General features: G+C 35.0%; 1 protein-coding gene across 2 annotated transcripts in view; it reads right to left on the minus strand.

The window, feature by feature from the left end:
• Positions 1 to 27,115, minus strand: part of ADAM2 (ADAM metallopeptidase domain 2) — a 107,406-nt gene that overhangs the window by 37,913 nt on the left and 42,378 nt on the right. For both annotated transcript variants that reach the window (XM_033231961.1, XM_033231957.1), the window contains exons 8-11: positions 15,594 to 15,665; positions 15,010 to 15,176; positions 13,885 to 13,966; positions 1,964 to 2,100 (exon numbers count right to left, since the gene is read on the minus strand). In XM_033231961.1, coding sequence (XP_033087852.1) covers positions 1,964 to 2,100; positions 13,885 to 13,966; positions 15,010 to 15,176; positions 15,594 to 15,665 — 458 coding nt within the window. The remainder of the gene's footprint in view (positions 1 to 1,963; positions 2,101 to 13,884; positions 13,967 to 15,009; positions 15,177 to 15,593; positions 15,666 to 27,115) is intronic.

Here is a 27,115-nt window from a genome sequence, read left to right on the forward strand (position 1 = left end):
GACTTCTTTCTGCTGGGCCCACAGAAAAATGTACAGAATATTTACAAAATTTTCCCTAGTTGGTCAGGAATCTGGTGTTTCACTAAAGTGGCTGAAGTTTGCTCCTAAAGAAGGAGTGCATGCCTTTCATTTTAAGACTTCTTTTAGGGTGTGCTAGGAAAAAGGCTGGTTGACCATCATAGATGTCAAAGACCCGGTCCTTGAATGCTTCTTTTGAAGTAAACACTTTTCTGGTGGAACTTGAAAATAAACATCTGAATGTGTTGTGCCCATTCTAAATAAATCCACATACTTCTTCCCCACACTTTCTTGTCTTTAAATGTCCAGTTTTACAGCATCTAGATCATTGACTAAGTATTCAAGTTATTTTCCACAACATAGGAATCTGTGTAGATTCCAATCTCTGACACTTCTCTCATACAAGGTGGAAAATTCGACATATTGTTTGCAAATATGCCAGCATGGGGACATTTAGCATCCTTACAGTCTTTAGGTCTAAATCTAATAGGACTCTATATGAAATTGACTTTTAAAAAACACTTCAACTAACATATTGAAAATAGACTGAGACTTGTTTGTTTTTTCCCTCCATCAATCAGTTTTAGAAAATCCCTACGAGGCTATTAGTGTGTAGTGACTGAGAAATATTGGTGAAATAGATGTAGGTGACATGAGGATCTGGGATCCCTGTTCTCTTATTTACTTGTACTATCTGGACCTCCGCTAACCAGCTCCCAGATTTACCATTTTGGTCATCAGATAGATTGAGCTTATAAATATTCTTTGTGGCTCTAAAACACCCCATTTATGATAAACACAATGAACTTCAATAACATAGCAACTTACTATTTCCTGGATACATGCTCAAGGCTACAAGAGCCCAGTAGCCCATCGGAAGCTATAGCAGAACTATAGGTCTGCACTGCAAATCTCCTGCTGATACTTGCCAGAGACTCCACATGTACGTAATCTACCAGGAATATCCTTAGTATCATTGTATTGAAATAATCACAAGAACCAAAGACAAGGCATCTGGCACCACAGCCTGGACCTGCTGCAGTGCACTTTTCACATTATCTTTTGCCAAAGGTGCCCTTTCAGATCATGTATCAGATCATGACAATCCTTTCATAAAGTTTTGTTTTCTAAAGTCATTCTGGGGTAACTATTTTAGGACAGGTTCCCCACCCCTGCCACCCCAAAAAATAGGAGCCTGAGATAAGAACTTAAGCACAAATATTTTAGGGAGCAGGAGTGAGGGAATGAAGACAGTGAGATGTTTCCTGCTGCAGGCGATGAGGCTTGATTCTCTAACACATCTGAGAAACAAAGAATGCCTCCAAGAATATCCATCAGAAAGACAAGAGGCTGGCTCCAGTTACTGCCTGGTTTCCTTAAATCCCCTGGCTATTTGATCCTATTTCTACAAAAATTCATAATGTACTATAAGAATACTGTTGATATCAGCAAAAAAAAAAAAAAAAAAAAAATCACTAGATCGTTAAGGCCTGATTAGAATACTGCAAAAGACTTTCTCTCATGACAAAGAAAAAGCTGAATGGCAGCATCTCTGAAATCAACAGATGCTGAGACTTCAGGCTGAACCAAGGCAGAATGAAGGACAGTCATGCAGACAAGTTCACACTAATAAATATGTTTTGTGTAGTGATCTCAAGCTTGCATTTGGCTTATCAAATCATGCATCAAGTTGTAAAATTATACAAGTAAAAATATTGATAAATGTAGTGATCGATCGCATGTGAGAAAGCCAGTGTGACATTTAATTACAAGTGATATTGAGATAAATATGCATCATGGGAGTTGGAATACACATTTTGGTCCTGGAGTCCTCGGTCACAGCTGATAGCCATTATTATTTATTTTAACACCTTAAACTGTCTTCAACTAAATACATTAAAATTACATTAAACTATATATGTAAAGTATAAGTCAGAAATCTTACATTGCTTCTGGATTCATAAGGCAGACAGCTCCTGAGCACTGGCATTGGTTAACGTCATCATAAGTGATCCCCATACTAAGGCTCAACAATTGAGCTAAAATAACTGCGAGAGATTCCAGACTTATGGTTCTGGGGTGCTGAGAAGAAAAAAATAGATGTACACGTTTTGGGAGATTATTTTGTTTACTTGGAGAACAATGCAATTATTAAAGAGTCACATGATAAAATGGAATAGGGGCATCTGTTATCCCCAAAAGTGGCATCCATGTTGGCCTAATTCATTATAAATATAAGAAAATTGTGAAAAATAAAATCTGAGGTTTTACTAGTATGTAAATGGATGACTCATTTGGTGGTCTCAGACAAAGAAAAAAATATTGCCCCAGGAATTTGTTAGTTATGTCTAACAACAATTACAGTCATATTTATATTCACAAAAGATAATATTTAAAGATAAATGCATAGAAAAACATAGCATCAAATTATGAAATTTGGTCATTACTAGAGGCTGGGAAGGGTAGTACAAGGGGGGGGTAAAGGTGAGATGGTTTAACGGTAGAAAAACACAATTAAATAGAATAAGGTCTAGTATTTCTAGGACAATAGTGTTACTTCAGTTAACAACACTTACTGTATGTGTTGAAATATTTGAGTGGAATTGGAATGTTCCTAACACAAAGAAACGATAAAGGCTTGAGGCGATGGGTATTCCAATTATCCTAATTTAATCATTACACATTGTATGCCTGTACCAAAACATCACATCTCCCCAATAAAAACATATAACTACTGTGTACCCATAATAAAATTAAAAATTAAAAAGTTGATTCTTCAAAGATAATATTTTATATAACCATTTCATACATGTATTTATAAACTCATGAGTTAACCCATTGAATTAATTAATATTATGGTAATAATGACTGATAATAAGATTTCTGACTTTTCAGTTGTTTCAATTTTATTGGGAAAATTAAAATACCTTTATAATTTCTCTTTTTGTAAGAGTAAGATGTTTATTATAGTGCATTTTGATCACACTATAACACGAATTTTGGGAAAAATCCACATATCCTGCTACCCCTTCAAATATATCTAATAACATTTTGATGAATATACTTCATGATAGGTTTCTAGGTATACATTTTGGTTTCTTCTGTTTGCCTCTGTAAGTCAATTTTCCATCATTTTCTCCCTTGCCCTCTACCCCAAAAAGATGACACACATAGATTATGTCAGAGGCATGCTTTGCCCTCAAGTTTTGTCTTGATTAATTCTAATAGAGAGAAGAGAACGAGATGTGAATGAAACTGAAGTATTTATTCCATCATTGCAATGTGCTTATGTCTCTTTGAACCCTTGATGGGAGGTCTACCTTCTGTCTGTGACTCTGACAAAATGACTCCCTTCCCTCCATCAACACTTGGTACCAATTAAAGTTCTTTAATACTTGCATGGAGGTACTGCAAAGGCTCTACATTTTGCATGGCATGGATAAATACTCCATTTATCAAATTTCCACATTTTAATATTTCATCTGCTTTCAGAGAGACAGTGATAGGAAGAAGAAGAAGGAGGACAAGGAGGAGAAAGAAGAAAGGAATGAAAAGGAGATGGAAAAGAAGAAGGAGAAGAAGGGAGAAAAGGAGAGAGAATGATTCTACAGGGAATAAATTGAAGGATTCAGCTAAATTTCGAAAGGCTAAATACTGTAGTAGTATATTAATACTGGAACTGTTATTTTAAACCACCTTGTTTTTGAGATATTATAGAAAAGGCTTATTGACCAATAAATGCATCTTTATACTTTTCTCTTTTTCTCCTGTTTCCTGTCATCTCTTATAATTCACTAAGATGGAGACAACAACATCCAATGATTTCACTTTAGGCATTTATATAAAAGCAGGGTTCTTTTTTTCCTTCATGTTCAGTTGCTCTTGCCTTCCCTGTATTCTTAATAGTACATATATTTGGATCTTTCCGTTTATTGTATTTCCTTTCAGAGACACTTTCAAATGTCTTTGATCATTACAGGATCAAAGACATGGTTTTACATTTGAGATGACGTTTCTTCACATTTTGTTTGTGATCATCTCACTTTGGATTTCTCTTAATCAGTTTGGCCTGCCGTAACAAAATGCCAAAGAAGACTTGATGGTTTAATCAAGAGAAATTTATTTCCTTGCAGTTCTGTGGAATTTCACAGTTCTAGAAGTCTAAGATCAGGGTGCTGGCAGGGTTGGTTGGCATCTGCTGAGAACTTTTTGGCTTGTACTAGAGTGCCTTCTTGCCGGCCTTTCCTCTATGTGCACATGGAGAGCCTTATCTCTGGTGTCTCTTCCTCCTCTTCTATGGATAGCAGTCCTATTGAATTAGAGCCCCACCTCCCGCCCCCTCCACCATGACCTATTTAACCTTGATTACCTCTTTTCAGATCCTGTCTCTGAATATAGTCACATTGGAGGTTAAGGCTTCAACATATGAATTCAGGGGGGACACAGTTCAGTCCAGACTAGCATAAAAAGTTTTTTAAAGATATGGAAAGCAGTAAGAGAATTTCCTACATAGGCCCTTGCTATTATTATCTTTAATTTGAAAGCCAAGTGACAATAAAGCAAAACTATACTTAACACTGAATTTAAAAAAATGTATATTTAGGGACAAAAAATTTCAACAAAGCAGACAATCTTCTTTTGGTGAATATACCTGTTTAGAACCATAGTTTTCAAATAATAACAGCAACAAGCATTTATTAGGCTTCTTATATGCCAATCACCAGACTGAGAAATTTGTAAACAGGTGGGGATTTGTTGAGACTTGTTTTTTCACATAACATGTGAGTATTCTCTATAACGTGCCTTCCATAGAAGTTTTTTTTAAAAAAACACTCTTGTCTCTAATTTTATGTATCAACATTCTATCTATGCCTTTTTTTTTCTTTAATGAACACGTTATATTTTGTTCAACTCATTATTTAGTCAAGGATCTGGTAAGATGTTCACACCAATTCAAAGAGTATATTAGTCTGCTCTCATGCTGCTAGTAAAGACATACCCAAGACTAGGTAATTTATAAAGAAAAAGAGGTTTAATGGACTCACAGTTTCACGGTTTCACGTGGCTGGGGAAGCATCACAATCATGGTGGAAGAGGAAGGAAGAGTAAAGGCACATCTTACAAGGTGGCAGGCCAGAGAACATGTGCATGGGATCTCCCCTTTATAAAAGCATCAGGTTTCACGAGACTTATTCACTATCACAAGAACAGCATGGGAAAGACTCACCCCCTTGATTCAATTACCTCTCACTGGCTCCCTCCCATGACACATGGGAATTACAGGAGCTACAATTCAAGATGAGATTTGGGTGGGGACACAGCCAAACCATATCAAAGAGCATTTGAGAAGCTAGGAGTATATTAATAAACATGTTAGGATAGAGTTGTAGGTTTTAGATACAAAACTGATTAGTGTTTTAGAGAATAATAAATAATATGTGGGTTATCTAGTCCACCAGAGAGAAATTATTTGCATCTCTACCAGACAAAAATCTGCACATTTACCTCTGCCACCAAATAATTGCAAACAGCCCAGTCAATTGAAAGTCAAGCCCAGAATAGCATTGAAAGAACACTCAATAATCTCTTTTGCCTATATTCAAAGCTTTTCACTGTTTGCACTCTATTTCAGTGGATTGTTAGTATATACCTACTATATGTTCAGGATCATTATATAATGCTACTAAGATTTTGCTTCATCTTAAGTAATAGAAACCAAATACATATGGATTTCTATTTAAAGAATATTTTGCTGCTTTATATTACTATTGACACATAAATTGACCTATGGTTGCTATTTTTGGTCTGTCTCTTACCCTTTAGGGGTTAAAATTTCTGTGGTTTTACAAATGGGTTTGAAACTTGTAGAGAAAATGCAATCTAATGATCTTTGTCTTTTACAGTTGAAATTAAAACATTTTTATCTCTTTTGATTATTGTCCTTTGGAATTATTTAAAAGCTTGTTTTGCATGGTGCTTTCATACCTTTTAAATAATGTTTTGGATTTGATACAGTTTCATATACATATCAATGTGTGTGTATATATATTATGTGTATTTCTGTACACATTATACACATTCATATACATATAATTTATGTATACTTATGTGAAAACACACATATACACATGTATTGGGAAAGTGCATATGTGTGTACTTGTGTGTGCGCATGTGTGTGTGTGTCACATGAACCTATATAACTACTACTTTGTACTAGATACAAAATACTTTCATCACTCAGGAGGTTCTTTTCAGCAAGTTTCCAGGCATTACCTCCCCATAAAATATAATCTTTATTTTGATCTCACTACAGTGGGTTATCTTTACTTGCACTTTAGCTTCATAAAAATGGCACCATTAAGTATTTATTATTTTATTTCTGGCTAGTTTTTCTAAAAATATAGTTTTGGAAATTCTTTAATTTTGAGTGTAACTGTACTTCTTTTAATTTCTGTGTAGTGCACTACAGGATATGGATATTCCACAATATGTTTATGCATTTGAAGGATAAAATGCCTCAATATTGTTGATACTAATCTCCCTGAAATTGATCTAAAGTTTCCATAAAAAGCAATAACAATCAAACAGTTTTGTTGAAATTGACAAGCTGATTTTAAAATGGAAATGCAGAGGGCTTGGAATACCTGAAACAGTCTTGAAGAATAACAGACTAGTAGGGTGTACACTACCATTTTCGATGTTTCAATATTAAGGTAGAGTCCTTATGACAACATGGTGTTGGTGAAAGGACATACAAAAACACCAATGGTCATAAAAGATTCCAGAAAGAGGCCAGCAATATGGCGAGTTGATCTCTATAACAAAGGCACAACTGTATTTCTTTGGAGGAAAACTAACCTTTTAAATAAGTTGTTATGAAGCAATTACCTATCCAATGTGAGCTGATTTTGTCCCCTATTTTTTTTTTTTTTTTTTTTTGAGACGGAGTCTCGCTCTGCCGCCCAGGCTGGAGTGCAGTGGCCGGATCTCAGCTCACTGCAAGCTCCGCCTCCCGGGTTCACGCCATTCTCCTGCCTCAGCCTCCCGAGTAGCTGGGACTACAGGCGCCCGCCGCGTCGCCCGGCTAGTTTTTTTGTATTTTTAGTAGAGACGGGGTTTCACCATGTTAGCCAGGATGGTCTCGATCTTCTGACCTCGTGATCCGCCCGTCTCGGCCTCCCAAAGTGCTGGGATTACAGGCTTGAGCCACCGCGCCCGGCCTTTGTCCCCTATTTTACACCAAACACATTTTTTTAATGTGGGTTATACATCTACAATTGAAAGGCAAATCAATCAGGCTTATGTTAGAGGATAGAATAGCTTCATGATCTTAGAATGGGCAAATATTTCTTGAAGGTGTCTCTTTTTACATTAAGTTTGCTGAGAGTATTCAGTCTTTCTTTTTTTTGTCATGAGTAGGTTCTAAATTTAACAAATGTATCTTTCTGTATATATTTTTTTAAAAAGTAGATTATGATTGATTTTCAAATATGAAATTCATCTTGTATCCCTAGAATAATTTCTATGTATTCACCATGTCATCCATTTTGATATATTGCAGAATTCTTTTTGTTAACATAAATCTCAAATCATAAAACAAGGTGAGAATTAGCCCCTCCTTTTGTATTATCTAAAGTAACTTACTACAAGCATTAAATATTTTGGAACCAATTTTATGGAAATCATGTGGGCCTAGATTTTTTGTTTTGGAGGAAAGTGTTTTAATTATAGACTCAACTATGCCAATGGTTCAATGGTGATTCAGATTTACTTTTCTATTTACTTGAGAAAATGTATTACTCATAAAATTTTATCCATATTTATTGCCATTAATTGGTTGAGGATATGCCATCTTATATGTACAATACATGTCCCTTTATTCAACTAATATTTGGATAACTTGTTTTTTAAGTTTTTTTGAAATAAGATATCCATTTTGGTAGGTTGTTATAAATTGTATATATCAAGAATATTAGTTTGAACTTTGATGATTTTCTTCAATATATTTTGTATTTCATTGATAGCCAATATTATCCTTAAAACTTATTCCTGGCCGGGCCCGGTGGCTCAAGCCTGTAATCCCAGCACTTTGGGAGGCCGAGACGGGTGGATCACGAGGTCAGGAGATCGAGACCATCCTGGCTAACACGGTGAAACCCCGTCTCTACTAAAAAATACAAAAAAACCAGCCGGGCGAGGTGGCAGGCGCCTGTAGTCCCAGCTACTTGGGAGGCTGAGGCAGGAGAATGGCGTGAACCCGGGAGGTGGAGCTTGCAGTGAGCTGAGATCCGGCCACTGCACTCCAGCCTGGTCGACAGAGCAAGACTCCATCTCAGAAAAAAAAAACAAAAAACAAAAAACAAAAAACTTATTTCCTACTTTCTAGTGTCTCTTAGCTTAACTCACCATCTATATGCTTTTTGGAGGTGGAGTTAGATAATCTACATTCAAACTAACTTTATTTTTATTTATACATTAAAGCTATAAATGCATTACCTCTTAGTTCTGCCTTTTTGGGATCCTATAATTTTAGACATGCTGTATTTTTAATGCCACTTAGCTCAAAATGAGTTATCTCATTATTTTATTTACCAATCTTTTGAGATGTTTTAAGTGATATTTCTATTATTTGGTTCTCATTTAAATCCACAATTGTCAGACACTTTTCTCTGTAAGATTTCAATCATTTAATATTTACTGACACTGCCTTATTTCTTACCGTATTATTTGTTTTGGTAAATACAACATTAGTATTATGTTGCTCTTTGGTATAATATTTTAGAAAAATATATTTTGATGAAATGAAAAATTATATTGCTGAGGTAGGTTGTTTTTTTCCATTCTTAAATATGATTATGGATCTCTTTTTCCTTTATTCTCTCACATTTGCAGTATATATTTTGAAGCAATGTAATTAGATGCATACAACATTATGATTGCCATCTTCCCCTTCAAAAGTTCATCATAATTACATATTCCTCTTTATTTCGTCTAGAACATCCTGCCTTAAGACTACTGCTATGGACTAAATTGTGTCCCTCCCACTCCAAATTCATATATTGAAACAGTGACCCTTAACATGACTATATCTAAAGGTACATAATTGTCTAATTGTACCCCTTGAATATATATGATGTTTGTCAATTAAATATTTTAAGTTCAGACACAGTGGCTCATGCCTGTAATCCCAGCACTTTGGGAGGCCGAGGTGGGCGGATCACAAGGTCGGGAGATCGAGACCATCCTGGCTAATATAGTGAAACCCCGTCTCTACTAAAAATACAAAAAAACCAGCCGGGCGAGGTGGCAGGCGCCTGCAGTCCCAGCTACTTGGGAGGCTGAGGCAGGAGAATGGCGTGAACCCGGGAGGTGGAGCTTGCAGTGAGCTGAGATCCGGCCACTGCACTCCAGCCTGGTCGACAGAGCAAGACTCCATCTCAGAAAAAAAAAACAAAAAACAAAAAACAAAAAACTTATTTCCTACTTTCTAGTGTCTCTTAGCTTAACTCACCATCTATATGCTTTTTGGAGGTGGAGTTAGATAATCTACATTCAAACTAACTTTATTTTTATTTATACATTAAAGCTATAAATGCATTACCTCTTAGTTCTGCCTTTTTGGGATCCTATAATTTTAGACATGCTGTATTTTTAATGCCACTTAGCTCAAAATGAGTTATCTCATTATTTTATTTACCAATCTTTTGAGATGTTTTAAGTGATATTTCTATTATTTGGTTCTCATTTAAATCCACAATTGTCAGACACTTTTCTCTGTAAGATTTCAATCATTTAATATTTACTGACACTGCCTTATTTCTTACCATATTATTTGTTTTGGTAAATACAACATTAGTATTATGTTGCTCTTTGGTATAATATTTTAGAAAAATATATTTTGATGAAATGAAAAATTATATTGCTGAGGTAGGTTGTTTTTTTCCATTCTTAAATATGATTATGGATCTCTTTTTCCTTTATTCTCTCACATTTGCAGTATATATTTTGAAGCAATGTAATTAGATGCATACAACATTATGATTGCCATCTTCCCCTTCAAAAGTTCATCATAATTACATATTCCTCTTTATTCGTCTAGAACATCCTGCCTTAAGACTACTGCTATGGACTAAATTGTGTCCCTCCCACTCCAAATTCATATATTGAAACAGTGACCCTTAACATGACTATATCTAAAGGTACATAATTGTCTAATTGTACCCCTTGAATATATATGATGTTTGTCAATTAAATATTTTAAGTTCAGGCACAGTGGCTCATGCCTGTAATCCCAGCACTTTGGGAGGCCGAGGTGGGCGGATCACAAGGTCGGGAGATCGAGACCATCCTGGCTAATATAGTGAAACCCCGTCTCTACTAAAAATACAAAAACTTAGCCAGGCATGGTGCCGGGCACCTGTAGTCCCAGCTACTCAGGAGGCTGAGGCAGGAGAATCGCTTGAACCTGGGAGGCAGAGGTTGCAGTGAGCCGAGATTGCGCCACTGCACTCCAGCCTGAGCAACAGAAGCAAGATCTGTCTCAAAAAAAAGAAAAAAAAAAAAATTTAAGTGAAAAATCATATGCTGATTATTCTTTCTTGTTTGTACTCAACCAAAAACCACTTGTGTTGTGGTTTCACATACAAACTTTTAGGAAGGAGCAGCATCAGAAGGATACAGACTCTAAATTGTAATCTACAGCCCTGCAGGATTGGGTAGAAAGGGTGGTGGGAATTTAAACATCAAAAGGCAGAACTTCAACTATTTTCTTCAACATCTCACTTCTGTGGACATTGTCTATAGCTGATTTTTCCAGTGAAATGGGCAGGCAAAATAACTGTGGAGAATAAGAAAGAATACTGGAAAAGCTTTCTTCCAATTGTCGTCACTAGAGAGACCATTCTTCTCTGCCCATGAGGCATAAACTGTCCAGTAAACTATGGCATTTTCTTCTTCCTGGTAGCTAGCCTGTCTTTAATTTAAAAATTTTGTTGTTATTGTTGAGATGGGGTCTTGCTCTGTTGACCAGGCTGGAGTGCAGTGGTGAAATCCTGGTTCCCTGCAGCCTTGAACTCCTAGGCTCATGATTTTCCTACCTCAGCTCGGACTATAGGGGCCTTCCACCATGCCTGGCTAATATTTGTAGTTTTAAAAATTATTGTAGAAATGAGTTCTTACTATGTTGCCCATGCTGGAATCCTGCCCTGTAGAGAAAATCAGTTCTGCTCTCCTCTTTGTTAATCAGTGAAGGCCTTGCACTCTCCATGAGAGAGTCTTATGATTTCTTACTATGGCATGTGATGAAATAAACAAGTCAAATTCCAGCATTTGAGACCAGATAACTCACTTAACCATAAGTATAAGCCACATTCTCCAAACTTGTTTATAAATATTGAAGATTAATTTTTGTTGAGCATTTTCTTCATATGTTGTTGGCCACTTGTATGTCTTCTTTTGAGAAGTGTCTGTTCATGTTTTTTGTCCATTTTTTAATGGGGTTATTTGTTTTTTGCTTGTTCAATTGTTTCACTACCTTATAGATTCTGGATATTAGGCCTTTGTAAGATATATAATTTGTGCATGTTTTCTCCCTTTCTGTAGGCTGTTTACTCTGTTGATATTTCTTGTTGTGCAGAAGCTCTTTTGTTTAATTACATCTCACTTGTAAATTTTTGCTTTTGTTGCAATTGTTTTTGAGGGCTTAGTCATATTTTATTTGGCAAGGCCAAAGTTCAGAATGGTGTTTCCTAGGTCTTCTTCTAGAATTCTTATGGTCTGAGGAGTTACATTTAAATATTTAATCCATCTTGAGTTAATTTTTGTATATGGTGAAAGGAAGGCATCTAGTTTTATTCTTCTGTGTACGGCTAACCAGCTAATCATTACAGAAATGCAAATCAAAACTCAATGAAACACCATCTCACACCAGTCAGAATGGCTCTTATTACAATATAAAAACAACAGACGCTGATGAAGCTATGAAGAAAACAGACTGCTTATACACTGTTGGGGGAACTGGAATTAGTTCAGAAACTGTGGAGAGCAGTTTGGAGAGTTCTCAAATAACTTAAAACAGAACTACCATTCAATCCAGCAATACTGCTACTGGGTATATATACAAAAGAAAATAAATCAATCCCAACACTTTGGGAGGCCAAGGCAAGAGGATCACCTGAGGTCAGGAGTTCGAGACCAGCCTGGCCAACGTGGCGAAACCCCGTCTCTACTAAAAATACGAAAATTAGCTGGGCTTGGTGGTGAGTGCCTGTAATCCCAACTACTTGGGAGACTGAGGCTGGAGAATTGCTTGAACCTAGGGAGGTGGAGGTTGTAGTGAACCGAGATAGCACTATTGCACTCCAGCCTGGGTGACAGAGAGAGACTCTTGTCTCAGAAAAAAAAAAAAAAGGTAAAAAAAAGACAGAAAGAAAGAAAATAAAATAATTCTACCAAAAAGTCACTGGCACTTACATGTTTATCATAGCATTATTTACGATAACAAAGACATGGAATCAACCTAAGTGTCCATAAATGGTGGAATGGATAAAGAAACTGTAGTACATATAAACCATGGAATACTATGCAGCTGTAAAAAAAATCATATCTTTTGCAGCAACATGGATGCAGCTAGAGACTATTATTCTAAGTGAATTAACTCAGGAACAGAAAATCAAATACTGCCTGTTCTCACTCATAAGTGGGAGCTAAACATTGGGTCCACTTAGACATGAAGATAGTAACACTAGAAACCAGGAACTACGCGGGGTTGGAGGAAGGGTTGAAAAACTAACTAGTGGGTACTATGCTTGGTACCTAGGTGATAGAATCAATCATATATGAAACCTTAGCATCTTGCAATATACCCAGGTAACAAACTTGTACATGTATGCCCTAAATCTAAACTAGAAGTTGAAATTATTTTTATCTCCGTTTAATTGATTCATCTCTTTATTGCTTCACTTAGCTTCACTTCATTTGTTCATTGCCTCTGTGAAACTCCAGTAGATATTGTACACTCACACAACAAAAAGGCAAGTTCTGTTTGTTAGAATAGTGATAGTATTATGAAATAACAGCAAAAAGTATCAGTTTTGAATACACTAACATTCTCTAAGATAATTAATGTCAGTTAGGACATTTGGTTCTGTTTTATTCTTTACTTATACCCTATGAAGCATTTTAAGGCAACTGATACTTTCAAATGTTTTATTTAAATCTGGTTCATAATTATGTTCGCTATATAATTAGGAAAACATACAAAATCTAAGTTTTAGCCAAAGTTAATTATTAAATATTAAGATTATGAAAACTTGAAGAGCACTTTACAGTAAAAGTAAACTAGTTCACTACCTTAACTTTCTAGAAAGGATATCATGAACTCATGATAGGAAATTGAAAAATTTTTATACGTAGTGAATTCAATGAGCACTTCTTATAGTTTAAACATTTCTATCAGCAACAGTGACAAAGACGCTTAAAACAATGCAAATTTTAATATACATAAAAGTTAACTATGAAAATGCATAACTGTATACTAATTCATGTAGCATGCTTTCTTTCTTTCCTTTTTTTTTTTTTTTTTTTTTTTGAGACAGAGTCTCGCTCTGTCGCCCAGGCTGGAATGCAGTGGCGCGATCTCGGCTCACTGCAAGCTCTGCCTCCCGGGTTCACTCCATTTTCCTGCCTCAGCCTATGGAGTAGCTGGGACTACAGGCGCCTGCCACCATGCCTGGCTATTTTTTATTTTTTATTTTTTAGTAGAGAAGGGGTTTCACTGTGTTAGCCAGGATGGTCTCCATCTCCTCACCTGGTGATCTGCCCGCCTCGGCCTCCCAAGCATACTTTCTATACATAACCATACCATACCAGAAGAACTCCTCCTGCATAGTTTGCATCACACATCTTCCCTTGAAAGGTTGCACCAACATAATTTGACTTTTCTCTGTAACTTAAGTTTAAAAAGGGATCATAATCACATAATTTTGTAAAAATTAATATGATTTTTATAAGACAAATTTTACATTTATGATAATCATTAATATTTCCATCTAACATTAATGTAGCATAGCACAAGATGTGACTAAATCTTTCTACTTCTTTTAAAAACATAAAATAGATTTTAAGAACAAATAATGAAAAGTGTATTTTCATATGGATTTCTGTAACATAACAAAGATTTATTTTATGTAGATTTTAAAAACTAAAACAGAAAAACTGAAGGAAAAAAACAAAAAATAATAAAAATAAATAAAATTACTTAAAAGTAAAAAGCTAAAGTAATGCAACTGGTTAATGAGCAGAATCACTCTATGGACAAAAGTCTCTAGTTATTCAGACAAAATTAGCCTTCCAGAGACATGAAAAAGGCATGTTATATTTAGGGGACAGAAGATAAAAAGTAAAATGTTTAAAACTCCATGTATAATCTTTAAAACTCTCTCTCTGCCTCTCTCTCTCTATATATATATAGATATATATACATATATATACACATACATATATCTTCTGAATATTGATAAAAGAAAAACAGAGTCTATTAAATAGGAAGTTTAATGTACTAAAACCTTAAGCACAAGGCAGATATATTAGAGATATTAAAACATAGTGTTTCAATTTCTTTGCTTACTTTTTCATTTATAACAACAAATCATAACAAGAAGCCTGAATTACTGTGTTTATAGAATTCAGATGTTTCTCTGAATAGATATTGTGAAAATTTTATGCATTGTGTGAGATATTCACGAAGGTGGTATACACTCTTGGGAAAGAAGTAATATGGGAACAAGATTGACGAGTGAGTTTTAACTTCAAACCAATAAACACATTGATATCAGTAATTCTGTTATAAACACCATGTTGTGAAAAATATTTAAATGGTGTATATAAGAAAAAAATAGATTTTTTAATACACATTTATCAACTGTCAGATACTGGGTCAGATTGCATACATTTTCTTCAGGTAAACTTTATATAATGTCAAGATATGCTTACACAAGTAAAAATGCCACATCATGAGGACGTAAAACAAGATAAGATCTTTTCCATCTTAAAAATGTGTGTAATAACTCTTTAGCATCGCCAGTGGTTGCAATTTTATTTTCATCTATCCAAAGCTCCAATGAAGACAGAATAATTGTAATATTAAGTGAAACAAAAATCTAAAATAGAAAACACAAAAATATGTTTGAATGTCACAGTTTTTAAAAATTAGATGTATATGTTTGAAAACAAATTTATGACAAATATTAAGCAACTAAACTGTAAGTCTGCATTTGATCTTTTAAAGTATATTAGTAAGTTTAAAATGTTACTAATAAAAAAGTAATACTTGAGATTTTATAATGCTTGCATTTAAGGAAGCCCCATACCCCCTGCTTTATGTAATTTAAGTCTTTCAGTAACCAAATGAGGTGCATACAATTATTATTATTCCTACTTCAGATAAGTAGAATTTAAAATAAAACTTAATTTCCCCGACACCACACAACATGTGGCTTCATGTAGTGTCATAAGGAGGTATAGAAATTGTTTTAGTAACACAAGAAGTGCGAAAGTACTAAGAAGCAAACACTTACAGCATTCGTCAATCCAATCAACTGGAAAATTTTTTGAGTGACAACAGTTGTAGCAGACCCCATATGATTATACTGTAAAACATAATTACCTTTTAGATATAAATATATATTGTTTAACGTTTAATGATTGTTATTGTTTCATTTAAAATTCAATTTGGTGAAGTAAGAAATTATTTAAATTACAAACATGTTAGTTTTAGACATTATTTTCTTATACAAATGATATGTTATATGCTCAGTAAAAAAACTGAAAAATATGAATTGGAATTTATATTTTTTCCATAGAAATTTAAAAATTATAAACATAAAAAAGGTATAATTCTACTATCAATAAAATAATTATAATAATTATTAAAAGAAAGGTTTAGCTCTAAGCTGTAATGTTTAGATGTGTTTATAGGAGACATAGCACATTTTTGAAGATACAATTCACGTAAAAGTAAAGGATCTTAAAAGATACACCATACAAACAGCAATAATAAGAGAGCTGGGATGTATATCAGGAAGATATAAAAGTTATAAACATGTATACATCCAAGAACAGAGCCAGAGAATTACACAAAGCAGAAAACAACAGAATTGAAGGGAGAAATAGAAAATTCAACAGTCATATTTAAAGACTTAAGTAAACAGCTTTCAATAATAGAATACCTGGACAAAAAATCAACAGAGATATTGAAGACTATAACAAAATTATAAGACAATAAATATCTATAGTACATTTCACTATAAAACAGCAAAATATGCATTCTTTTTAAGTGCCCATGGAACATGATCCAGAAATAGAGTGTAGAAAAATGAAAATGATTCAGAATGTCCATAACAATTTTAAATAAGAACAGAGTTGCAGGACCCACATATTTCAATTTCAAAACTAACTATAAACTACAGTAACCAAGACAATTTGTTACTGACCTTTTATTAGATTTACAGATCAGTGAAATTGAGTGCCCATAAATAGATTCTAATATTTATAGTCAATTAATATTTGAAGAAGAATCCAAGAAAATCAAATGGAGAAATATTGTTTTCAAAATTAAAAACTTTATGCTTCAAATGACACCATCAAGAAAAAAAGACAACCTTCAGACATAGTAAAAATATTTGCAAAATATTATATCCCATAAAGATCTAGTATACAGAATATATAAAGAACACTCACAACTAAACAACAAAAAGGCAACCTAATTAAAACGTGCAAATAATGTGAATAGACATTTCTCCAAATAAGATATGCAAATGAATAATACACAAATGCAAATATTCTCAACTTCATTGCATATTAGGGAACTGTAAACCAAAACCAGAATGAGAAACAAATTCACATCCATTAGAATCACTGTAATTCAAAAGACACACAATAACAAGTCTTGGTGAGGATGTGAAGAAATTGGAATTCTTATGCATGCTGATGGAAATATACAATGGAGCGATCATTTTTGAAGACAGTTTGTCAAATGTGAAATGGAGTTATCTTATAATCCAACAATTTGCAGTTCTCATTCTTCACACCTACCCAATATGAATTAAAATGCATGGCCACACAAAAACTTGTACACAACTGTTTGCAGCAACGTTATTCATAATAGCTTAAAAGTGGAAAAAGTGAAATGTCCATCAACTAATGAATAGGTAATCAAATTGTGATACAATAGGATAGTATTTTATAGTAAGAAGAAATACAGTACTAATCTATGCCATAACATATATAAACCTAAAAATCACTAAGGTAAATGAAAAAGTAAAGTCATAAATCATTACATATTGTACAATACCATTTAAATGAAATGTGCAAAACAGAAAAATCTGTATAGTCAGAAAATAAATTGGTGATTGCTTGGCCTGTGGTACAGGAAAATAGAGGCAGAGGGATTGGGAGTAATTGCTAATGGATACAAAGTCTTTTTGTAAGGTGATGAATATTCTAAAATTAGATGATTGTTATTATTGTTTGCACACATCTGTAAATATACTAAAAGCCATGGAATTTTACATTTCAAATAGTTTAGCATCATAAAATGTAAATTACATTTCAATAAAGCTTTTTAAAAACAACATCAAAAAAAGGAATTAGAACTTCCAAATCTTCTCCTCTTTTCAAGGAGATCAGTGGTACATCTCTCCACTATAAGCAGGTTATAGTAAAGGGCCTTTTGAAAGGGAACAACTCCTGAAAAGAGAGAGATTAAATGTAATATTTTAATGTCCCCAATTAACACTCCAACTACATATTTTATTAATAGTGCTTTTCCCCACAACAAAAATATGAAGATACAGAGTTTACCCAAAGAAAGAGCAGAGTTCTCCCCACTTGAAAATCCCATGCATCTAAACAGTTTTCAACTTTGATTTTAACAACTAAATATTGAAATATAATTATAACAGTTACTTTTTTTTTTTTTTAAAGAAAAGGATGTAAGGCCTCGAATGGGGTGACTTATGATAAGTTTCATGTCAATAAACTAAAACCTAAATTGTTTACTTGAAATATCTGACCTTTCAAGAATCAGGGGAGAGATAATAGCCAAGCAGGCCAGTTTTTGAAAAAACAGAACATTCTCAGTAACCAATCAAAAGGGGCCCAGTTAACCTAAGTTAGCATAATAAGAAAGTCCTCTCTGCTTTAACCCATATAAAGAATGTAGCCTGATGCTAACAAATCTGTTTTTGCACTTGCTGTTTCCTCATTTCTGATAAATTTACCTAACACAGCTTATGTCTACTGGGTGCTGCCTGGTTCACGAATTATATTTAAAATCAGTTAGATCTTTGAAACTCAGCTTGTCAGGATTCTGCTCTTTGACAGTCTTTGGAGATGGTATCTGAAGGAGGCTTGTGGCTATCCCTGTAACCCATGAGGTATGCAGGTGAGGTGACTGCTGGCTTCTTTAGACTTCTCTGTCCTCCTCACCAAACCCAGAATTTGTCAGTAAGTTCCTCTTGAATTTCAGCTCTACTCTCTTAGTTGAGCTCCCTGATACTTTTGGCTTTCCAGTTCAAGGTCCTTTTGTGCTGTAGCAAAGCATATGACCTTTGGGTGTTTTGTGGTGATCCATCAGACAGAAAAGGGCTGCAGCTTTAGAGGTAAAGGATAGCTGCTGCCACATTCACAGGGATTTTCTTTCTCTCCTTCTTGTTTCTTGCCTTATATGCAAAGGTAAGGAAAATCATTGACTAGATTGGTCAAAGGAATCTCAGAGATGAGCCACAACTTGACTGATGAGCATGGATCAAACACTTAAAAGCTGTTAAAGTGTCTGCCACCTAAAACTAAGATTCCTGTGTTAGGATAAGTTGGTGACAGAAGAGGTTAGCTTGACACTAGTGTACTTACCACTTGCCAGCTTCCAGAAAAATTTCCATTCAGTGAAGAATACTATAAAGTATCATACAGCACAACAGTGTAGCACTATCATCTTGGGCTTTTTTTTTTCTCAGCTCCAAGAAACCCAAGACACAATACAAGAATGGAATATTTACATTCTAAAGCATCCAGTACTCTATCTTCTGGTATACCTGCTTCTCTTATGCTCAAAATGTATGTTCCTGGAAGCTGTAAATATCTTCCAAAAAAAAATGGTAAGACCTTACTAAAGATAATTTAGAATTTCAATGGCTTTTATGAGGAATGCTACAATTGCACAAAATCATCCACCTAAGAGGTGCACACGAAAATAAGCACTCCCAAATTAGGCATAGAGAATGGTACATCTATTTTCATTGATATGAAGTAGTTTCTATAAGACCTCAGGATTCTAAAACAACTTCACTAAAATATTCATTACAAAAGACTGTAAGACTGATGAAACCCCTATTGTCCCTCTCTTTCCTCCTCTGCCTACTAATCTTTTCACTTAGTTGGCTTCTCTCCTTAAGGAACAAAATAAAGGTAGATAAATGCCTTGTAAAATTAGGCCTTCAAATCAATCAGGCGTGCTTCTTTAACCACCTTTATATCTTGGTCAAGATCTTGAGCTCAGAGCAGTGGTTAAAGGCATCGCTGTTCTAGAAAATCCCAAGAAACCATCCCCAAAGTATTTTCTCAAAAACAAAAACAAAAAAATCGTGAAAGGATTGCAAGTCAATTTTATAAATAGAAAAAGAATGAACCCAGGCTCTGACTATAAGGTAAGACTAAAAGCACTATTTTTAAAACATTCTGGTCTATGTATGTTGAGCCCAGACATAGAAAATGTTTTTTCTGCACTCTGTGATAATAGGTTTAACTGAATTCAGAAATCTAGTTAAAAAACACAAACTGTGTTGGGAAGACACTGATACAACCAAAATATGCCTTTATGGCACAATGACTAATTCTAGTCAGTTATTTTGAGATCTTTTCATAAGAAAAAGTTGCATCAAATCTCCATGTATAGGGAATCCTCCCTCCATGCGCCAGGACTAAAATTATAGAAACTCTTACATTGGAGAAAAGGCATTGGCTTAAATCTACATAGCAAGCCTTGTATTTAGGTTTAAGATGCTTTTCACAATCATGTTGTCTTAATGGACTTTTACCCCCACCCTTATTTATTTCAGCAGATGATAGTATTTAGGTATGAAGTCTGCATTCTGTGCCTTTTAAATGTCAATTCTTTACCTTATCATACTTAAATGCCATCCCTTTAGAAATGCAAAATGAGGGTAGCCATCTGTAGATGGTTATTAAGAAATGGAATGAATAAAATGGACATTAATTGGGTTAAAACAAAAGTCTTAATGTAACATTATCAAGGGATGGATGGACCAAAGGGATACCTTGGCAACTTCCCTAACATTAAAGAGTGTTAAACAAGTCTGCCCTATTTATCCATTGGGAGAATTTTTTAAGCTAGAAGGCAGAGATTACAATGAGAAACCTGACTTGTAACCACTTGAGGCAATGGTCAGGTAGGTTAATCAAGATAAAGACTGACAAAAGGACAAGGGTCCTTTGGTTCAACTCACTGATAGGGACTCAAAGTCTTTTGCATAAGAGTAGGTAAAACGGTCAGGGCAAAAGAAGTTTCCCCAACTCCTTGATATGGGAGCCTCATGTGCTGTGGTGTCAAAATCTATTGGTAAAGCCCTCACTTGGGCTACAATTTGATTGAGGGAACATAAAAATATAAGGATTGATAGGTTGCGAACTAGTGAATTTCTATTTGAGGGACATAAGTCTGCCAAGTCACATTTCCTCAGACTAAGGAAAGTCTATACAGCCCATAATGTCCAACAATGGGCAGAAATAGCCTCGTCAGAGAAGTAGTTTGATACAGAAGTGAAATGGAAATTTGGAAGATTTGTTGTCTAAAAAGGAAGAGGGCGGGGACAATTGGAAAAGTGGCAAATAAAAAAATCTTAAAAGTCTGTTTTAGCCATCTGGGTGAGTAATCTTGTTCCATTAGCTAGAAATATAATTCTGATCCAGATTTGCATGTGCTTTTATGAACTAGTGAGTTTTGTGTTTCACTGCATCAGGCACATGGCTAAAATTTTAGACTAAATACTGCAGGATCTGCTTCTGTGTATGTTGATGTAAGCCTTGTAATATATATGTATGTTTGTATGTAATATATACAGGGTATTTTTCTATCTTCAAATGGTATTGCCAACATTAATATATACTAAGGATCTCTATTTAATTAACTTGAAGAAAATAAGTGTATATAAATGAAATATTTCTAAAACTGCTAGAAATATGGGAATGAACTCAAATGCTTTTCATGTTCACTTGTTTGTGGATAACTTCAGTGAATGAAAAGTTAGCTAAACCATGCTGGTTTATTTAAAATAGACAAGTCTTTGGAGTTGTCGGCATGTTCTACTTAGGTTTCCTAATATAATAAGCTCATGTTATCTCTGTATTATGCAATTCATAAACAAGAAAAAAATTCAATGATGAATATCTTTGTTTTGTGTTATACTTTATCTACTAAAAAAAAATAGATCCCTAAATATCGTTGGTAATTTACACTTTTAAAGTTTTGCTAAGTTAAGTTGAAGAATAGATAATTATGAACTATCTAGATCATTTTCAAATAAGGTAAATGGTGAAACATTAATTTCTGAACATATGTTTAAGCTGTAAACTCAAAATAAAATTCTAAGGCCACCAATCATCTGAATGGACCCCTCCTCTTGGCCATAGCATTCCAAAGTTGACCTGAAAAACAAGTTCAGGCCATGATGGGAAGAGGGGTGGGGGTAAAACATGCCTCAGTATACCCTCCTACTTTTCGGAATTCAGGAAAAGACAACAAGCATTAACAACAACACAGACCATAGTCTGATAAGAAACATTTACAACCTATTCTCTCTGAAGCCTGCTACCTGGAGGCTCTATCTGCATGATAAAACCTTGGTCTCCACAACTCTTAGTTGGAAACCAGACATTTCTTTCTATTGATAGAAAGCACTCAACCATTTAACAATCAGAAAATTTTTAACTATACCTACCACCTGGAAGACCCTGCTTCAATTTTTACTGTCCTTCCAGATTGAACCAATGTAAATCTTACATGTATCAACTGATGTATTATGTCTCCCTAAAATCCGTAAAAGAAAGCTGTACCACAACCACCACTGCACAAGTCATCAGGACCTCCTAAGGCTGTTATAAGCATGTTCTTAACCTTGGCAAAATAAACTTTCTAAATTCATTGGTACCTGTCTCAGATACTTTGTGGTTCAAAAAGTTTATATACTTTTGGTATCTTGTTTTTATATGGTATAAAGAAGCTAAAAATATTTGGATTTGTAAATAAACATGAAAAATTGTATCATGAAGAAATACATGTTTCTCACTGCACTTTTGTAATAATTAGGCCAAGTTTAATGAGACTAGATTTATTCTGCAAACCAAATGATCTTTCTTTATCTTTAATAGAAACAAGGGAAGCTATAGAGAGAAAAAGAACCTGTTTCAGAAATAGACTATATACACTCATTAGATTCTTTTTTTTTCCCCCCTTTTTTCTTCTAAAAAAAGGGGGGGAGATACATGTGCAGAATGTGCAGGTTTGTTACATAGGTATATGTGTGCCATGGTGGTTTGCTATACCTATTGACTCATTCTCTAAGTGCTCTCTCCTCAGCCCCCACCCCGAAACAGGCCCTGGTATATGTTGTTCCACTCTCTGTGTCCTTGTGTTCTCAATGTTTAGCTCCCACTTATGAGTGAGAACATGCGGTGTTCAGTTTTCCATTCCTATGCTAGTTGGCTGAGGATGATGGCTTCCAGCTTCATCCATGTCCCTGCAAAGGACACGATCTCATTCCTTTTTTAGGCAGAACATTATTCCATGGTGTATATGCACCATGTTTTCTTTATCCAGTCTATTATTGATGGGCATTTGAGTTAGATCCATGTCTTTACTATGGTAAATAGTGCTGTGATAAACATACGTGAGTATGTGACTTTAGGGTAGAATGATTTACATTCTTTTGGGTATATATCCAGTAATGAGATTGCTGGGTCAAATAAACCCAAATGAGATTTGGGTTCTAGGCCCTTGAGGAATCTCCATACTGTCTTCCACAATAACTGAACTAATTTACATTCCCACCAACAGTGTAAAAGTGTTCCTATTTCTCCACAGCCTCGCCATCATCTAGTGTTTCCTGACTTTTTAATAATCACCATTCTGACTTGTGTGGCATAGTATCTCTTTGTAGTTTTGACTTGAATTTCTCTGATGATTAGTGATGTTGAGTTTTTTTTTTTCATATGTTTGTTGGCCAGATAAATGTCTTATTTTGAGAAGTGTGTTCATATCCTTTGCCCACTTTTTAATAGTGTTTTTTTCTTCTTATAAATTTGTTTAAGCTCCTTGTAAATTCTGGATATTAGACTTTTGTCAGATGAGTAAATTGCAAAAATTTTCTCCCATTCTATATGTTGCCTGTTCACTCTGATGATAGTTTCTTTTGCTGTACAGAAGCTCTTTAGTTTATTTAGATCCTATGTGTCAATTCTGGCTTTTGCTGCAATTGCTTTTGGCGTTTTCATCATGAAGTCATGCCTATGTCCTGAATGGTATTGCCTAGGTTTTTTTCTAGGGTGTTTATGGATTTGGGTTTTACATTTAAGTCTTTAATCCAACTTAATTGTTGTATAAGATGTAAGGAAGGGGTCCAGTTTCAGTTTTCTGCTTATGGCTAGCCAGTTTTCCCAGCACCATTTACTGAATAGGGAATCCTTTCCCCATTTCTTGTTTTTGTCAGGTTTGTCAAAGATCAGATGGTTGTAGATGTGTGGTGTTAATTCTGAGGTCTCTGTTCTGTTCCATTGTTCTGTATGTCTGTTTTGGTACCAGTACCATGCTATTTTGCTTACTGTAGCCTTGTAGTATAGTTTGAAGTCAGGTAGCTTGATGCCTCCAGCTTTCTTCTTTTTGCTTAGGATTGTCTTGGCTATATGGGGTCTTCTTTCATTACATATGAAATTTAAAATAGCTTTTTCTAATTCTGTGAATAATGTCAATGGTAGTTTGATGGGAATAGTATTGAATCTGTAAATTACTTTGGACAGTATGTTCATTTTCATGATGTTGATTCTTCCTATCAATGAGGAAGGAATGTTTTTCAATTTGTTTGTGTCCTCTTTTATTTCCTTGACTTTTAGTTCTCTTTGAAGAGGTCTTTCACATTCCTTGTTAGCTGTATCCCTACATATTTTATTTTCTTTGTAGTGATTGCAAATGGGAGTTCATTTATGATTTGGCTCTCTGCTTGCCTATTGTTGGTGTAAAGGAATGCCTGTGATTTTTGCACATTGATTTTATATCCTGAGACTTTGCTGAAGTTGCTTATCAGTTGAAGAAGTTTTTGGGCTGAGTGATTGGGTTTTCTAAATATAAAATTATGTCATCTGCAAACAGACAACTTCACTTACTCTCTTCTATCTGAATACATTTTATTTCTTTCTCTTGCCTGATGGCCCTGGCCAAAACTTCCAATACTATGTTGAATAGGAGTGGTGAGAGAGGGCATCCTTGTCTTGTACCAGTTTTCAAAGGGAATGCTTCCAGCTCTTCCCCATTCAATATGATATTGGCTGTGGGTCTGTCATAAATAGCTCTTACCATTTTGAGATATATTCCATCAATACCTAGTTTATTGAGAGTTTTTAACATGAAGGGATGTTGAATTTTATCAAAGGCCTATTCTGCATCTAGTGAAGTAATCATGTGGTTTTTGTCTTTGGTTCTGTTTATGTGATGGATTACATTTATTGATTTGTGTATGTTGAACCAACCTTGCATCCCAGGGATGAAACCGGCTTGGTTTTGGTGGATACGTTTTTTGATGTGCTGCAGGATTTGGTTCTCCAGTATTTTATTGAGAATTTTTGCATTGATGGTCATAAGGGATATTGGCCTAAACATCTTCCTGATTTAGTCTTGGTAGGGTGTATGCATCCAGGAACTTATCCATTTCTTCTAGATTTTCTAGTTTATTTGCATAAAGGTGTTTATAGTATTCTCTGATGGTAGTTTGTATTTCCATGGGGTCGGTGGTGATATGCCCTTTATCATTTTTTACTATGTCTATTTGGTTCTTCTCTCTTTTCTTCTTTATTAGTCTAGCTTGCAGTCTATTTTGTTAATTTTCTTCAAAAAACCAGTTCCTGGATTCGTTGATTTTTTGGAGGGTTTTTCATGTCTCTCTCTCCTTCAATTCTTCTCTGAACCTAGTTATTTCTTGTCTTCTGTGAGCTTTTGGATTACTTTGCTCTTGCCTCTCTAGCTCTTTTAACTGTGATGTTAGACTGTCAATTTGAGATCTTCCTAGCTTTCTGATGTGGGCATTTAGTGCTGTAAATTTTCCTGTTAACATAGCTTTAGCTGTGTTCCAGAGGTTCTGTTACATCATCTCTTTGTTCTTATTGGTTTCCAAGAACTTCTTGATCTCTGCCTTAATTTCATTATTTACCCAGTAGTCATTCAGGAACAGGTTGTTCAATTTTCATGAAACTGTGTGGTTTTGAGTGAGTTTCTTAATCCTGAGTTCTAACTTGATGGCACTGTGGTCTGAGAGACTGTTATGATTTCAATTCTTTTGCATTTGCTGAGGAGTGTTTTACTTCCAATTATGTGGTTGATTTTAGAATAAGTTCCATGTGGCACTGCGAAGAATGCATCTTCTGTTGATTTAGGGTAGAGAGTTCTGTAGATGTTTACTAGGTCTACTTGGTCCAGAGCTGAGTTCAACTCCTGAATATCCTTGTTAATTTTCTATCTTTTGATCTGTCTAATACTGACAGTGGGGTGTTAAAGTCGCCCATTATTATTGTGTCTAAGTCTCTTTGTAGTTCTCTAAGAACTTGCTTTATGAACCTGGCTGCTCCTGTATTGGGTACATATATATTTAGAATAGTTAGCTCTTCTTGTCAAAGTGTTCCCTTTACCCTTATTTGTGTCCTTCTTTGTTTTTTCTGATCTTTGTTGGTTTAAAGTCTGTTTTGTCAGAGACTAGCAGTGCAACCCCTGCTTTTTTTTTTTGCTTTTTTTTTGTCTTCCATTTGCTTGGTAAATTTTCCCCCATCCCTTTATTTTGAGCCTGTGTGTCTCTGAAAGTAAGATGGGCATCCTGAGTACAGCACACCAATGGGTCCTGACTCCTTATCCAATTTGCCAGCCTGTGGCTTTTAATTGGGGCATTTAGCTCATTTATATTTAAGGTTAGTATTGCTATGTGAATGTGATCCTGTCACATGATGCTATTTGGTTATTTTGTACACTAGTTGATGCAGTTTCTTTGTAGTGCCATTGGTCTTTATATTTTGGTGTGTTTTTGCAGTGGTTGGTACTGGTTTTTCCTTTCCATGTTATGTGCTTCCTTCAAGAGCTTTTGCAGGACAGACCTGGTGGTAAAGAAATCCCTCAGCATTTGCTTGTCTAGAAAGGCTTTTATTTCTTCTTCACTTAGGAAGATTAGTTTGGCTGGATATGAAATTCTGGGTTGAAAATTCTTTTCTTTAAGAATGTTGAATATTGGCTCCCAATCTCTTCTGGCTTGTAGAGTTTCTGCTGAGAGGTCTGCTGTTAGTCTGATGGGCTTCCCTTTGTAGGTGACGTGACATTTCTCTCTGGCTACCTTTAACAGTCTTTCCTCCATTTCAACTTGGAGAATCTGATGATTATGTGTCTTGGAGTTGATTTTCTCATGGAGCAGTTTAATGGTGTTCTCTGTATTTCCTGAGTTTGCATGTTGGCCTGTCTTGCTAGGTTGAGGAAGTTCTCCTGGATAATATACTGAAGTGTGTTTTTCAGCTTGTTTCCATTCTCCCAATCTCCTTCTGATACTCCAGTCAATCTTAGGTTTAGTCTTTTTTTGAAGTCTCATATTTTTTGAAGGCTTTGTTCATTCCTTTTCTTTCTTTTTTCTCTGTTCTTATCTGCATGTCTTATTTAAGTAAGGTGGTCTTCAAACTCTTATATCCTTCCTTCTGCTTGGTCAGTTCAGCTGTTGATACTTGTGTATGCTTCATGAGGTTCTCATGCAGTGTTTTTTAGTTCCATCAGGTCATTTATGTTCCT

The sequence above is a fragment of the Trachypithecus francoisi genome, unplaced genomic scaffold (assembly GCF_009764315.1).
Source record: "Trachypithecus francoisi isolate TF-2019V2 unplaced genomic scaffold, Tfra_2.0 Contig01440, whole genome shotgun sequence".
Lineage (NCBI taxonomy): Eukaryota > Metazoa > Chordata > Mammalia > Primates > Cercopithecidae > Trachypithecus > Trachypithecus francoisi.